The sequence below is a fragment of the Primulina tabacum genome, chromosome 13 (assembly GCF_025594145.1).
Source record: "Primulina tabacum isolate GXHZ01 chromosome 13, ASM2559414v2, whole genome shotgun sequence".
NCBI classification, from domain to species: Eukaryota; Viridiplantae; Streptophyta; class Magnoliopsida; order Lamiales; family Gesneriaceae; genus Primulina; species Primulina tabacum.
The window spans coordinates 33527233-33542995 of NC_134562.1; the positions used below are offsets into that span (position 1 = coordinate 33527233).

The 15763-nt window shown below is 36.7% G+C and overlaps 3 protein-coding genes across 3 annotated transcripts; all 3 read left to right on the top strand.

Annotated features, from left to right (window-relative positions):
- Positions 1–6939, top strand: LOC142521634 (sodium/hydrogen exchanger 6-like). The gene is made up of 22 exons (XM_075624746.1): positions 1–251; positions 358–409; positions 523–582; positions 706–730; positions 841–926; positions 1097–1208; positions 1741–1803; positions 1936–1955; positions 2032–2129; positions 3294–3322; positions 3417–3448; positions 3532–3579; positions 3677–3737; positions 3837–3934; positions 4030–4105; positions 4199–4218; positions 4393–4490; positions 4651–4760; positions 5255–5338; positions 5822–5919; positions 6001–6080; positions 6492–6939. The coding sequence occupies exons 1-22, from the start codon at positions 71–73 to the stop codon at positions 6530–6532; spliced, it is 1572 nt and encodes a 523-aa protein (XP_075480861.1). The 5' UTR covers positions 1–70; the 3' UTR covers positions 6533–6939.
- Positions 6940–7433: 494 nt separating this feature from the next.
- LOC142521635 (protein ENDOSPERM DEFECTIVE 1-like) lies at positions 7434–11398 on the top strand. The gene is given in 7 exon segments (XM_075624747.1): positions 7434–8356; positions 8358–8727; positions 9202–9321; positions 9805–9921; positions 10022–10111; positions 10775–10882; positions 11134–11398. Coding segments are annotated over 7 exon segments (1479 nt in total). The 5' UTR covers positions 7434–7760; the 3' UTR covers positions 11212–11398.
- A 1448-nt stretch (positions 11399–12846) lies between these two features.
- On the top strand, positions 12847–15670 carry LOC142522221 (uncharacterized protein At3g52155, chloroplastic-like). Its single transcript, XM_075625418.1, has 5 exons — positions 12847–13151; positions 13615–13714; positions 13789–13968; positions 14176–14293; positions 15153–15670. The coding sequence occupies exons 1-5, from the start codon at positions 12938–12940 to the stop codon at positions 15213–15215; spliced, it is 675 nt and encodes a 224-aa protein (XP_075481533.1). The 5' UTR covers positions 12847–12937; the 3' UTR covers positions 15216–15670.
- The last annotated feature ends 93 nt before the right edge of the window (positions 15671–15763 follow it).

Here is a 15763-nt window from a genome sequence, read left to right on the forward strand (position 1 = left end):
GCATATACTCGTCGACAACGCTTTTCCTTGATTCGATTCTGGTGTACTTTGATCATCATCAGGGATCGGCATGGATGAGCTGCAGATATCTCCGGCCGATCCGCGAGGAAGTCCGGGGAAAGACCAGCAGGCGGCTGGGGTTGGGATTCTTCTGCAAATCATGATGCTCGTTCTTTCATTTGTTCTTGGCCATGTCCTTCGACGTCACCGGTTCTATTATCTTCCAGAAGCTAGTGCCTCACTTTTAATCGGTTACGTTATCGTTCATGTCCACTTAACCGCTTCAAAACCACTGTACAATCTGATTATGATTTTGAGTGTTGCGTGGTCTGACGAATTTATGATTTGGGAACACAGGTTTAATTGTCGGTGGGCTGGCTAATGTTTCCGATACGGAAAATAGCATCAGGTCTTATTGCGATCATCAGTTTCTTGTTCTTGACCCCTTTTGTAAAACCCTAGTTCGAATTTCAGGAGGCGAAAATGATTTTTTTTATCTCTTCGTTTATCTTGGTTTTGCAGGGCATGGTTCAACTTCCACGAAGAGTTTTTCTTCTTGTTTCTGCTGCCCCCGATCATATTATATCCTTGTTAAATGAACCTTTTCTTTTCCGGTGTAAAACTATACAAAATGAGTGCCATTTTATTACGTTACCTTCATTTGTTGGTTAGCTAAAGTAATTTCCTTAATTTATTTGTGATTACTCAGTCGGGGTTCAGTCTACAACCGGTGAGCCTTCGGTTTTAAATTTATCTTTTCCTTTTCTTTAGAAAGTAATCATGAAACTGAAGAAGAGAAATTTATATGTATATGACATGCATTCTGAATTTTATTTGCAGAAACCGTTCTTTTCTAACTTTGGTGCAATTGTCACATTTGCTATATTTGGAACTTTTATAGCTTCTGTTGTCACGGGCATTTTAGTGTGAGTATAATTGATATCTATTGCCTCATGATATATATATATATATATATATATATATATATATATATATATATATAGAGAGAGAGAGAGAGAGAGAGAGAGAAGTTATTGGAGATATGGCTTATTGGACTAACGGCCCTTATTGTTTGCTATAACCTGTTATATTACAGATATCTTGGTGGAGTGACATTTCTAATGTACAAACTTCCATTTGTGGAGTGTCTGATGTTTGGTGCTCTCATCTCGGCTACTGATCCCGTAACTGTTTTGTCTATATTTCAGGTGACCCGGTGTTTTAGGCACATAGCATCCAAATTTTTTTTGCTGTTTGCTTGTCACTTCACCATTAAAGACATCTCATAAAATAGTTGCGAATTTTGTGAATGTCAATGAGATTAACTTACTTAAGGTTGATCATAAGACGACATTTTAGTAATAGGCTGCAGTATCTCTCATGCATATTGAATTAAATTATCCAAATTTTAGCACTTGATAAGTTTTGCATTAGATTATTGTAAACATGTTTGTAAATTTACTGGCTTAGGTGAAATTGTTTGTTTAAGAATGCAAAAGAACTGTCAATACTTACAAGTGATTGTAAGTATTGATGTCGATTGTAACCTGCTCATCTCTGTGATGATAATCATTAATTTGGTCTCATCTTTATCTCTGTTAAACAAATGATCAGTTCTTTTTTTGTCATTGACTAATTTTAGAGATGGAAGACGTACCTTTTGCTTCTTCAAATTCAAATCAAAATGTATCTCAGTACGATACAATTGTAATTGAGATCTACTTGATATGACATTTTTAGGAGCTTGGTACAGATGTGAATCTATATGCTTTGGTCTTTGGCGAATCTGTGCTAAATGATGCTGTAAGTTTACTTATTTATAATTTGTTTGATTCATGTTGAGGATGCTTTTGTGGAAATAAGATATTTTTCATTGGGCGATTTATCTATTCACTGATTTGTTTTGCCGGAACTTGCATATTTAACCTTTTGAAGATGGCAATTTCTCTGTACAGGTCGGTTAAATTGCATTATTCCATCACATCGTGTAATAATCTTGCATATGATATTGACATGGCTCTACACATCCAGGACAATGTCTTTGGTAAGAAGCCATGATTCATCAGGACAGAATTTTTTCATTGTCGTGGTCAGATTTCTTGAGACCTTTGTTGGTTCAATGTCAGCAGGTTCGTATTTGTTTGACCCTTGTCATAATTGAAATTGTTTTTATATTATTCATATGTTGTGGTTAAAATATTCATTAAACGGCAGGAAATCACGAGGATTTTTTCATTAATTCATTTGTATACATAACAAAATCTCATCCTTCATTATTCTATCTTAAATGCCCTTTTTCTTTGCTGCCGTGACAAATGTTTCTGGACTGTTGGTTATCTCATACTTCATTATTATGAGTAATTACGTTGGTAGCAATATGTCAGTGAGAATGATATCAACGTCATGATGGACAAGGCAAGTCAATTCTTTGAACTCCTTGGCATTTTCTAATTCTCAATCTGGAAAATGGCTTTTGTTTTACTGAAACATTAGTTAAGCGTTAAAAGTCCAAGGAAGAGTTCCAATGAATGTGTTTATGTGTTGTTTCAGGAATTATTGTACTCTGACTAGCACTGATTCCGTTTTGTGATACCTATTTGTTTAACCCCCCTATGACTACAGTGGCCGAACAACTTATTGCTTTTGTTGAAACCATCTTTCTCAAAACTTGAGTTCATGGGAGTTGGCTGAAGAATGGTATATATATTATAACATGCCCTATAAGTCGAAGTCTAGAGAGTATATGACCCATTTTAATATCCAAGGAGACAAGTGCGTGTTGGTTGGCTACAACTGAGTATCCAAGATATCCAAGTTGAATACATGCAAGTTGATTGGGCCTTGGGCAAACAAGGAATACCAAAGAAAAGTTATGAAATTTCACGCAACTGTGGTTTTGACCATTTAACCTCAATCTTGATATCATCTTGAAACTACGTCTTACAGAAGCGCGAGCTTATGGAATGTGACCTGATAATTCTATTTATACTTTAATTAATAGATTTGAATTGAAATTTGTGAAACCGCTCAAGTTACTCAAGTAACTCTTCAAACCTCTATCCCATGCGCATCTGTGAGGGCTGCATGTTTCACTTATCCTCCTGCTCAATTAATCTTCATGTTCTATTCCCATCATCTTGGCATATTTGGTGTTAACGACTTTTTTGTACAATGAATAGTTGTGTTTGGGGAATTTTCCAGTGTATCTCTAACTGGAAAATTTATGCTCCTATACACTGTGTTGAAGATTCGTACCCATTGCTGCTAACTGTAATTTGTTTCTATATCCACAGGGGTTGGTGTTGGATTCACTTCTGCTTTGATATCCTTTTTCAATTCTTTTCTGTTGGGTCGCCACTTTCTTGCATCGATCTTTTCTTCATAGCCTATTTTGTGAATCCTTAACTCCCCAGAACCTTTTCAAGTATGCTGGTTTGGATATTGACAAGTAAGTACATTTTTTAAATAGCATCAAGTTCAAGTTTCAGATCTAATTAAACCAGGTACTTACTGCAATCATAATATTTTCAGTCTTCAGAACTTGGAGTGCTGTTTATTTGTCCTTTTTCCGTATTTCTCGTAAGTCACTTTCGCATTCTTCCATATAGTTTCACAAAATCAGTGTTTTTAGGAGTCTTTAGGACTCACTCGTGTTTTGTCGTGTTTGATTTTCTAGGTACATGCTAGCTGAAGGACTTGGCCTCTCGGGAATTGTATCCATATTGTTCACGGGAATAGTAAGTCAAACGAAGTAGTTATGCCTTATTGGTCTTTAATTTGTGCTTGTTTATTTGTTTTGGTAGATGACCTTAGCTCATGGACGTTTTATGTTTTAGGTCATGAAGCACTACAGTTTCTCAAACTTGTCTGACAGTTCGCAGAAATTCGTGTCTGCTTTTTTCCATCTAATATCGTCATTGGCAGAGACTTTTATGTAAGCAATCTGTGAGTTCATTTAATGTTTCTTTGAATTCGTTTGATGTTTGCTTGTTTCTACTGTTGGGCCTGCTTTTTTGGTCTGTCTTGCAGATTTATATACATGGGATTTGATATTGTGATGGAAAAACATAGCTGGTCACATGTTGGATTTATCTTTTTCTCAATCGTATCCACAGTTGTATTAGTTCTAAGCGGCTAATTTGGTGTTTACTATCTGATATCACTATTATTTTCCTTAACTTGCTCTAACTTACATCAGCTATTCATTGGAATTGCAAGGTATATTTGCTTTGCCTTCTAAATTTAAACGAGTTTATTGCTGCTATCAACTTCACCATTATGTTCATATTGGCAGCCAATATTCTCCTGTGCAGTTTTTATTATAATATATGGATAATATACTGTTGGAATGATATGACTCCTGCTAAACCTTCTTATACTTGTTCTGTGAAGAGCTACAAATGTGTTCTCGTGCGCTTATTTGGTGAACTTGGTTAGACCTGCACATCGGAAAATACCAATGAAGCATCAGAAAGCACTTTGGTATAGTGGTGAGTGGCTGAAAAACCATTGGTGGTGTGCAAACGGATTTCTCTTGCATATCCAACACTTTGCTAACACACCTTTTTTAAGTAACTCCCAGTTTAACAATTATTCGATCATGTGGATATCCTCTGGCTGCTCTGACTCGTGATTTTTCTTTTATCACAGGGCTCCGAGGGGCTATGGCTTTTGCCTTGGCTCTTCAATCGGTTCATGATCTTCCAGATGGCCATGGTCAGACAATCTTTACTGCCACAACTGCAATAGTTGTTTTGACTGTGAGTGCAGTGTTCTGTTCTAAATATTACTAGTTTATGGTGGACCTTGGCTGCTTTCATGAAGCTTAATGGTAGCATGTTTTTTGTATGATAATCCAACTTTTTATGCGTAGTTTCCTCAAAAGTAATCTGCCTAATTGGTTTTAGAAGTTTAACATGAAAGTAATTGTCTTGTTTGTCTTCCAACTGTTACCCAAGGTCTTACTTGATTAGATCAGAGCTTCCCTTGTTTAACTAAACTCGCAGGTAATTCTGTTTTCATAAATTTCTCTGCAAATGGAATGTTTGTATGTTAATAAATTCAATTGATTTAGCTAGCGGATGTTCCCTGAAAAACTCTCAGTTTTGCTCATAGATATACACAGAAATTTTATTTCTTAATGTTCTTGGGTAGAATTAATTTAGCTTGTAGATGGGGCCCAGCACTCAGTTTTGCACATAAATATAAAGAATCGTTCTATGTCTTAATATTCATGGGTGGTTGCAATTTTCAGGTCTTGCTGATAGGAGGATCTACAGGGACCATGCTGGAAGCTTTAGAAGTTGTGGGTGAGGGTCATGATGGCCCATTGGGAGAAGTAAGTGAAAAATGTCAATTTAGCTGTCCCTCGTCCATCTTTTGAGGTGAAAAATTGGTGAATTTGTTTCAATGAAAATTGTACACACTCAAGTAGATTTGGTTCGGCTGAATGTACCATCATCTTTCTGCCCATCAGTTTCACTGTTGTTTTCATTTCCTTTACTACAAAGCCGTGACTTCAGGAAACCGAGGTGTGCAATATGTTGATTTTAGGGAAGAGTGGCCCCTCCTGTTGAATCCATTGAGAGTAGTCTGCTAGAACTTGTACATTCTTTTTAACAAAGTGGAATGGCATGTGGTGAATTGCTGAAACCATCATAATACCATATGGTGGAAAACTAGAAGCACATCTGTTGAATTCATTCCTTGCTGTTGTTCCAAGTTTTTCACATGATTTCAAATTTGTTTTTGTTTGATCGAACCATTTTAAAAAATTTAGACAAAATTATTATCCTCCATAAATTATACTCTTTATTTTCAGAGCTTTGAGACGAACAGTAGTTACCGAGCCCCTTCTTACGAGGGGGAATCCTCATCTGGAAATAGGTTCAAGATGAAACTCAAGGAGTTTCACAAAAGGTAGCTACAGGGATTTCCAACTTTGCCTATATTATTTTCTTCAATTTGTTGTAATGTCAAATTCTTGTTTCATTCTTGCAGCACTACTTCTTTTACTGCGATAGACCGGAACTATCTCACTCCTTTCTTTACAACTCAAAGCGGTGATGAAGATGAGCATGGTAAGATACATTCTGGATTATCTTCACCTTTCTTGTATTTTGCAATTTAGGTACTGATAACTTGTATGAGTCTCGAGATCTTCTTGTTGAATGGCTGCCTCTGCTACTGGTTTCTATTATCACTTAGCAGCCACCGACATTGATCCTATCTGCTTATCATTTTTCTCTCCATTGATGCATTCATGGGTTGTACTTTACAGTCTTGGAGCCAGATTTTAAATATCAATCAAATGTTGCATGTTTAGGTACACTAGTATAAGTGATTCAATTAAGTCGATTAAATGAGATTGTGCACGGCATCCAGTAGTATGCCCATTTAGATGAAGTGGACACGAGTTTGTTTACTCTTCATCACATTATTTTTTTGCCTTTTCCTTTTACCTTGACCTGTTATTTTCAAATGTTGCACAGATGATTTTTTGGGTGATTCTAGCAGAGGAGCATTTCGTTGACTCGACTAATCCTGATTTCACTCATTTTGCAAGATAGAATGACTCATTACGAGGTTGCATGTGGTGACCTTGCTTCTAATCCTGATCTCATTCATTCTGCGAGATAGAAATAACTTGAGTACATAGTTGCACATGACGTCTCAAGTTAGAGACTTAGAGCGACAATGTCGGGTTTCCACAACCTTCTTACTGTTAAAAGTATACTTCCATGAAATTATTGATTAGTTAATTTTAGTACAGAAAAGTTAGTCCTAGGAGCGCTGAGCTGCACTCGAGGTCTCTACGAAACATAATTTCTGTATCATTGTGTATTGAGCTTCACGTTGGATCAGGTGTTGAGATGATTATGGTGGTTACAGATGTCCATTTTCAATTCAATTTTGTATAGCATAGAAGTTTTATCTTTTGTTAGTCTTGATTGATAATTTCTTGAATTATCTTTCTCGAGGACTATTACATCTACTTGTATTCCATTCCTGCCATGGTCAAATTCGGCGTTTGTGCTCCGAAGGCAATTTTCACAAATAGGACTATAGCATTTGCTTATTAGCTATGTAAGGTCTTGATTTTGTTCTTACGTTTATGCATTTACAAATAAAACAAATCCCTAAACAAAAATCAACAGAAAATTGGGCAAGTGATGACATTCTATATCCAACTGTGGCCCTTGCTATTTTTGGTAAAATGTCATTTTGTATTGTGATATGTGAACAGTGTCTTTTATAACGTCGTTTTGAACCAGAAATATCAGCTACCAACTTCGATATGTCAGATTTATATTAAGATTGATTAAGGTAAGCAATTGTTTATCACATTCTCGATATAGTAAATTGATCCATATGTTTTATTATAGGTAACACGGCGTCAGTGACTTAGTTGTGTTTGTGAATTGCGTGATTAAAACCTATCATATGGATTGATTTAATATTTAACGATAATAAGGCAAAATATATATATCTTAGATTATTACCTGGTTCGGGTCGACGGGCCGAACATTTTGAAATAGAATACTAGGAATAGACCCGTTATCTGTCGAGACACGGTGAACATTTTGCAACGGCTAGTTTTTCAATCGTGCTCTCTTTTGTTTGTGACAAAGTTCCCAATTATGGTTTTGTGATTTTGTTCCATACCATTTTCGTTATTGGAGGAGGATTTGAACTTTTAATAATCGAACATTGTCGGATTGGGATTCTTTTGCTTCTGAATTTGGGGAGGATCGAAGAAAATGGCGGGCCGTACGGACGCAGCAGCGACGGGTTCGATTGGAGAGCCGCCAGCTCCGCCTCTCACCCAACGGCGGCCGAGAGTGAGGGAAGTTAGTTCTCGCTTCATGTCTCCCCTCGTCCAGCCCAATTCATCCCCGAAAAATCGTGACCACCCCCGGTCGAAATCCGTTCAGAGGCGGCGAACAGACGAGAACCACATCCCAGAGACTAATCGTAGCTTGGATAAATCTTTGGGTTTCGGTGTTTCCACTGTTCAGAGAAAACAACAGCCGCAGCGAGTGAAGCAGCAGTCTAAGGAAAACGGCGAGGATCACCACCAGCTTCCGAGTTTTAGGGTTTCATCGAGACCTGACACGCCAATCGCCAGCGGCACCGATAGAATTGTTCAGTCTCGATATAGGCAAGTTTTTAACAGTGTCAATCGTTCAAATTTGTCAAATGGTAGCAGCAGTGGAGGATACACACCGGTTTCAGCGGCAGCTAGGTTGTTGCAAGAGGCGACTTCGGATATGGAGAAGAAGCTTTCTAAGATCTCGACATCGAGGGATGATTCAGATTCATGTAGGGTTACTTTTTCAGATCAGAGCAGTTCTTCAGTGTCCAAACTCACCCCTCTGTGTGCCAATGAGTAAGCTGCGGAGTGGTCCTGATACACGATCTTCTATGCCAGATGTGGATAAATGGACTGCAGAGAGGAATCCTAGTAATGCTGGCAAAATTCCGAGTGATTGCACACGTTCCTTGAACTTTTCATCTTCTTTGAAGGTGGTGGGGGTAGGTACTTCATTGCCTCCTCATCCTTCTTTTAGCATTAAGTCGGGGCTTGATGTCAGGAAAGGAAAAAAGATATCCAATCATTTAGAAGATGTGCATTCTCTCAAGATCTTAAGTAACCATCATCTGCAATGGCGATTGGCAAATGCAAAAGCAGAGGCCGCCATTCATGCTCAACAACAGGAAGCTGAGGTTTGTTGCACTATGCGAAACCTCGCCCCTAGATTTTTTTAGAACTATCATTTAGAACATGGTTGGGGCAAGAGCGACAAAAGCATTTGAAAAACTATGGCTTAGGGTTTCTTAATAGGCAAAACTAAATCAGTTCAAAAAATTAGTCGTGATGAAAAATTTGACTGCCATTCTTGCCCCTGCTTTGATTGAAACAGAGGTTTGGTTCCAGTTCATGTTCTTGTGGGGTATGCTCGTGCATATTTAGTTCCCAATTTGAACTTGGTTCCTTCTATTCTAGGTACTAGCTACTAAATCAGATTTTCTGTTCGATCAATTTGAGTTTGTTTATATACCATTTTTATTCCATCCTGTAAACAGATTGACCCCTTATTTTGAGAATCATAATTCCTTTCACAGCATGGCAATAATTGACAATTCCCAATTCAAATGTTATTTTTGCTGATCAGTTGTCTTCTTTTTCTTTCTTTTCAGAAAAAACTTTATTCACTTGGGTGTGAGATATCAAATATACGTGAAGATGTGCAAAGCAAATGCAAGGAACTTGAAGCATTGAGAGGAATACAAACTCTGACTTCGATTGTTGAGGCTCAAGTAAGAACAAAATCAACATTTTTATTATGTCATCTAATTGAACATTTCATACTATGAAAGATATTATGTCAGCATTATTTAACAAAACTTCTTTTCACTAATCTTGTATCCAAGTTACATTTAGAAAACCTTTATTTCTCAACTTTCCAACTCACAAACCGCTTATACCACAATCTATTTCATCCAATTAAGAATAACATGCATTTTGTATTTACTACTCATCACTTTTCTAAGAGCTAGAAGGAAAGATTACTCCCACTGATAAATATCTGCCAAAAAAATCATTTCATGTCATCAGCTCAACATATTTCTTGTGTCTTTTGGCCCTTGTCTTATTTGCTTCTGGCTAAAAAACAATGTTTATTGGTGATCATGATTGGCTTTCTTACGTCCAGCAAATACAAAAAGCCACTAATCTTCTAGCTGCTTGATTCATTTTTAACTTCATGTAAAATATTTACATGTACTGTAATTCTGATTTAGATGCCATATCTTGATGAATGGTCTACAACGAAAGAGGATTATACCACTTCTCTGTCAGGCATAACAAATGCATTGCTCAGTTCATCTGCCAGACTTCCAATCAGTGGCGAAGTGCGGGTGAGATTTAGTTTCAGTGTTTTCACTTCACTAATTATCTTTGTTTCTTGTATTTGGTGCTTTTATGCGAAGGACTAAGCTATGAAGTGATCTTTTTCAGGCTGATATTGAGGAGATAGAGAATGCTATGAGTTCAGCTTATAAAGTTGTTGAGTCGATAGGTTCTCGTATTCAGAGATTTACGGAAAAAGTAAGATCTATGCATCCTTTAAGTAATTTAACTGAGGCTATTAGATTATCCACTTGTGGCGAGCTACTAGGAGCCACTCGGACGTGTGAGTTGGCGACGGTTTACTAACCACTGGATCGCAATCTGTAGTCACGATGAAGGGTTGTGATGATCCAAGAGTTGGTGCAATCAGGACATTGGATTATGATCGGATGGGCTAGATTGATCTATACCACAATGATTAAATCTGGACCGTCAGATCAAGACAAGCAGTTCCAAAGGATGTGATCATCTTGAAGAGGAGATAAGATCTGAATCGTCCAATTCAAAATGGACACACCAGATCAAATCTGATCAAGTGATGTGATGATGTGATCCGATGGTTCTGGTTTAGCAATGGGGTGGAATCTAACCATTAGATCAAGATCTGAGGGATCAAATTGAATCTAAATCGAGTACAAAGAGTAGTTCCTGTTGAAGTAGGAGAATCCTCCTGGTTAATCATGGTCCATGGAGCAAGCTCATAACATGATGTTCAATGAGCATACAGCAGGAACTTAAGTGGCCAGGATATTTGTTTGATGGAGAAGTAAATAGCAAAAAACTAAATGTGTTTTTAAAAAGAACAATATGTTGTGTGTTATGATGAGATTTCGAAATCAAAGCCATTTTTTCTCACCGCAGGCTGAAGAAATGGATGGCTCAATTTCAGAATTAGCCAGGATGGTTGGTGGAGAAAGAGTTCATATCGAAGAGTGCTGCTATCTGCTAGCCAAAACACATAAATCACAGGTTTGTCTATTCTTAAAAAAGTAGTAGGCTCCTCAAAAGGTTATATACTTATATATAGGCTATGAAATTCACGCCTTCTTAACATGGAATTTTTTTCCTACTTCTCTAAAATGCCTTTTTTCCAAAATAAATTAAACTAAATACCTCATCGGCTTGACTGTAAGAAGGGTTCGTTACTTGCTTCGTAGTTGAAGAAGCACAAGCTTCTAAGGCTAGTAAACTCTAAATACGACCGACATTTATTTATGCAGGTGGAAGAGTGCAGCTTGAGGGGAACTTTAATACAACTCCATCATATCAACCCATCGGTGAATGCTGAAGCTCAATAATACATAAATCATGGCCTAGACTGCCACGAGGTCTGGAAGTTGTGACTTGTGAATGTACTCTTGATTCAAAAAATTCATCAAGAAATTCTTTTGGTTACCTTTACCCCCCCATAAATTTGTGTAAATTGTATTCAATTTTTTAAGCAGAAGTATAAAATTAATGATTTTGTACCCCATGCTAATATATAAATAAAACCGAAGATTCAGTGACTTCTTGCCAGAATTTTTCTCGAAAATCATGTTTTCACGTATATATAAATATGATATATAATATGCGGAGGCGGATCGAGAATTACCTCCGGTCATTGAAAATTTTTGATTTCTCTGCTTTTCCTTCGATTGAAGCCTTCTAAGCACTGCACTCTCTCTATAAATGTTGTATATTTTTCTTATTTGAGGTGTGTGCTTAGGGACCTCAATCGCTGCTATTTATTGGCATCTCATATCATCAACGAGTTTATTGTGGGAGCTTGATTCTCAGAAAAGAGATGCGTGCACGTCTCAATTTTTCAAAAATTGAGGTCTCATGTGTTGTTCGTCAAAAATAGTAGGCTTCTTGGCCGTCGTCAATTCCTACACGTCACGTCTCTTTTAATATCATTTCTTAGTCATTATTTCAAAGCCAATCAGCCATAACCATATCTCGCTTTAATTAGATAAAGAAGGTGCATGGATTCCTGTTCCATGTTGCTCTCGTTCTAAAGTAAAGTCGACGGAAAGATTTGATTCGGACGAATGATTTGATTTAGAAAAAGATTTGAAAAATATATTTCAAATAACATCAAATATATTATAATTAATTTTTTTGTTGACTTAATATAATGAACTTGAAATTCACCTGAATTTAAGATAACGATGGTGTGATTATTGTGACAATAAACAAACTTCCTAACTACGTCATTTTATTTTTAGTTATTGTTCTTATTCTTTAAAATATTATTAAAATTAAAAATGATTGGATTATTTAAAGAAATGAGATTTTGTAAAATGATGACTGTTTGAGTTGTTTTGTTTGGAATTTATTTTTATAAAAATTAAATGGCATACATTAAAAGTTAATGTAAAAGTCAAATTAAATTGCTTGTGTTCATATATGTTTGAGAATATACCATGTTTTTGTCCATCTTTTATCTGTTCATATATAAATGATTCTTCTTTTTAATTATATATATATTTTTAAAAAAATTGACCAATAGAACGAGTATCATTTTTTTAAAAAAAATTATATATTATATTTGAAAAATTCAAAATTTAGCCTCACAATTTATCATGTTGTCATTTTTTACATACTTCGACTTCGATGTCCCTCGATTCCTAAATTTGCTCTTAAATATAACAATGATATATACAATCTCAGACTTTAACTTCACTCTCAATGTTTTACTAGTAATTTTAACGATCTTTTTCTTCTTAATCTATTTCCAAAAAATGGTGTTATTTATATGCATTAATTAACATTAATTAATTCAAATTTTTAGTCTGTAAAGCAAATTAAGACATTAAAATAAAAAAATAATGAGATAAAAACGTTTCTTTTTTTTTTTATAGATATCACGAAAAATTATTATTTTTATGGACATAGATTATATTTTGTTTAAAAATCGTGCGAGTCTTGTAATTGAAACGCATTTTCTAGTAAAATCGCTTTTGGGACGGGAATTGTGAGATCGTGAGACCGTCGGCAGAAATATCTGGTTGGCCAAAACATTTGCTAATTTTGTCCGCCATGAGTGCCGCCGCTGTGCTGATGCCGCTCAGTAGCACCAGCGCATTGCATTTGTTCAAAGGCGGAGGAAAATCAACTGTTTTTGTACGGAATTCAGTCGCAGTCGGTACGACGGAAGGGCAAATCTCGACGGAGGCTCCGCCGGATGCTGTCGCTCGCCGTCTGATACTGCTCCGCCACGCTAAGAGTTCCTGGAAGAATCGTTCGCTCCGAGGTACTTACGTAACAGAAATGACGGAATCAGTAAATCAAGCCGGTGCTTAGCAGTTCTACATTATGCATTTGAGTTGTGGATAATGCACGGCGGCACGGGCTAAAAGCTATTTGTGTAAAATTTGAAAGTACCTCGATTACCTTGACTTGAATTTCCTAGAACCTTGGGTAGACGCAAAAACATAATCATCAGGGGAGGTTCTATTTATTTCGGCTTCAAAACTTTCATTTTTATGAAATGTACTCTTTTTTTTATTTCTGTAATCCATCTTGATCATGGTTTCCTGGAAGAGGACGCAAAATGTTCAAGAGAAGCATGTCTTGTTCTCCATTTTTTCAGAGTTTCGTACTTTTGCATCTTTTATTTGTGATAATCATAAAATTGTAATTACAAATTCTAAGTGTGTTGCTTAGAAAATTATACGATAAGTCAATTGTATAAATTTTTATTACTCGTTATATAGATCATGATCGCCCTTTGAGTAAATCCGGACGAGCTGATGCCGTCAAACTCTCCCAGAAACTTAAAGAAATGGGCTGGGTTCCTGAACTTATATTGTCCAGGTTGGGGTTGCCTCCTTATTTTAACTATTGAAATGAACAAATTGAACTTCATTCAATTTTTTTGATTCATGCAGTGATGCACAGAGGACTCGGGAGACATTGAAAATTATGCAGGAGCAGGTGCAAGGCTTCTTGGAAGCTAAAGTACACTTTATTTCAAGCTTTTACTCAATTGCTGCAATGGATGGGCAAACAGCCGAGCATCTGCAGCAGGCTATTTGTAGATACTCGGGAGATGAGATCCTTACAATAATGTGAGCTCTGCTGATGGTAACTTTTCTGGCACTGTGTTGGTAAACCAGGATGCTATCGATGTTTATATGAACTTTGTCTTTTATTGATGTTCTTGCTAGTGCACCACATTTCAGTAAAATGAAACTGAAACTTATGGTGATTGCGTGGAAGAAAAGTATAGTTTATTGAAAAGTTTGTTTTGCATTTGATTCAAATATATTGTTCAGGTGTATGGGGCATAATAAGGGTTGGGAAGAAGCTGCCTCTATGTTTTCGGGTTCCTCCATAAATCTTAAGAGTTGCAATGCTGCGTTGCTGGAAGCAACTGGAAAATCATGGGAAGAGGTTATGCCTACTTCTTAATTGTTCATGGATCCCATCCTTATAAAGTTCTGTTTCTTTACCTCTTCAAGTATATTAAGTTGGCATAGTGAATCCTATATCACAAATGGCATCGTGTTTTCAAAGAAGAAAAGCTTCTTCGTGGTTTGCTACATTTGATTGGAAACTTTTACGTCTCACTAGTAATAGATTTGTGGATGCACCATTTGAAACCCTAAAATCATTCAGTAGCTTAATTGATTTACAATACTGTTTGTGTGGTCATGGATCAATGGTGTCGTCTTTACACCTTCATGCGGTCGCATCGTTATGTGTCTCCACGCTCTTAAGAAAGTGGTCAAGAGTTTTCAGAAAGTTTCCATAAGCTTCATAATGGTCTACGTATTTTACATTCTAGAGCTAGGACTAGCGATTAATGTTAAATGACATTATTGTTCAAGTTGATATCCACATTAGTTGGAGGAGCCAGGTGTATGGATTCTTTAGAGTAACACATAATTTGTCATGTATTAGCTTATGAAACGAAGATGGTGTTTTCAAATGCACAAAAAAAATGATTACATATTGCAAATTTGTAAAGGAAAAGTCTATAATCACTTTTTTTGACCATTTGCAAACACTGCCGAAGCCTTTCTCTATTTGTTGATTCACAAAATAATGCCACAAAATAATGGAGCCCGCAAAGAAGATTGAAGATTTTAGTTGTAAAACAAGATTGATGACCATGTTGGTATATGGCTGTATGGTATTAGTTGTTTTTGGCTCGAGGAATCCTGTTTTTGGTGGCAATTGATGGCATGCTCCGTTTCTTATGATATCTCATGTATTTACTCCCCAGCTAACTCTTCCTTTTCATACCCAGGCATTTTCGCTGGCTGGATTTGGTGGGTGGAAGCTTCTGGGCATTGTGAAGCCGAACACTTAACTCGACCACCACTCATTCACATGAAACCAAAACCCTTAACTTTTGACTCACCCACTCGCAGTTCGGCTTAGATGCAAGCAGGCTTCCACCCGGTCAGAGAGGAATCGTCCAACTTTTGCTAAGGTGGCTAGCACGCGGTCTTGGGAAATTTTTAGTACCATCCCATAATCAAGCCAGCTAATGACTAGAGGCAGAAGTTCCACTTCTTGGTTTAAAATAAAAATCTGCCTATATCCCCCGAGTTGTGAATGTGCATTAGCTTTTTCCGTTATATAACCTGTGCTAAGTGCAACCCTGATATGTATCAGTTTTGTGCCTAGTGACAACGGTGTTGTCGTCAATTATTGTGCTACGCATAGTGGAAACATTATTCCATCCATACTTTGATCGCTCGAACTTGAATTTTGTTCCATCAGTGTCAAGAGAGTAATTTTAACGGGGGTTGATTTGGTGTTTGTTGTGGAGTCAATTTTTTGAAAATTTTATATACCAAATAAATCGATCATATGTAACTAGTAAATTGTTAATTTAGTCCTGGACACCTGATT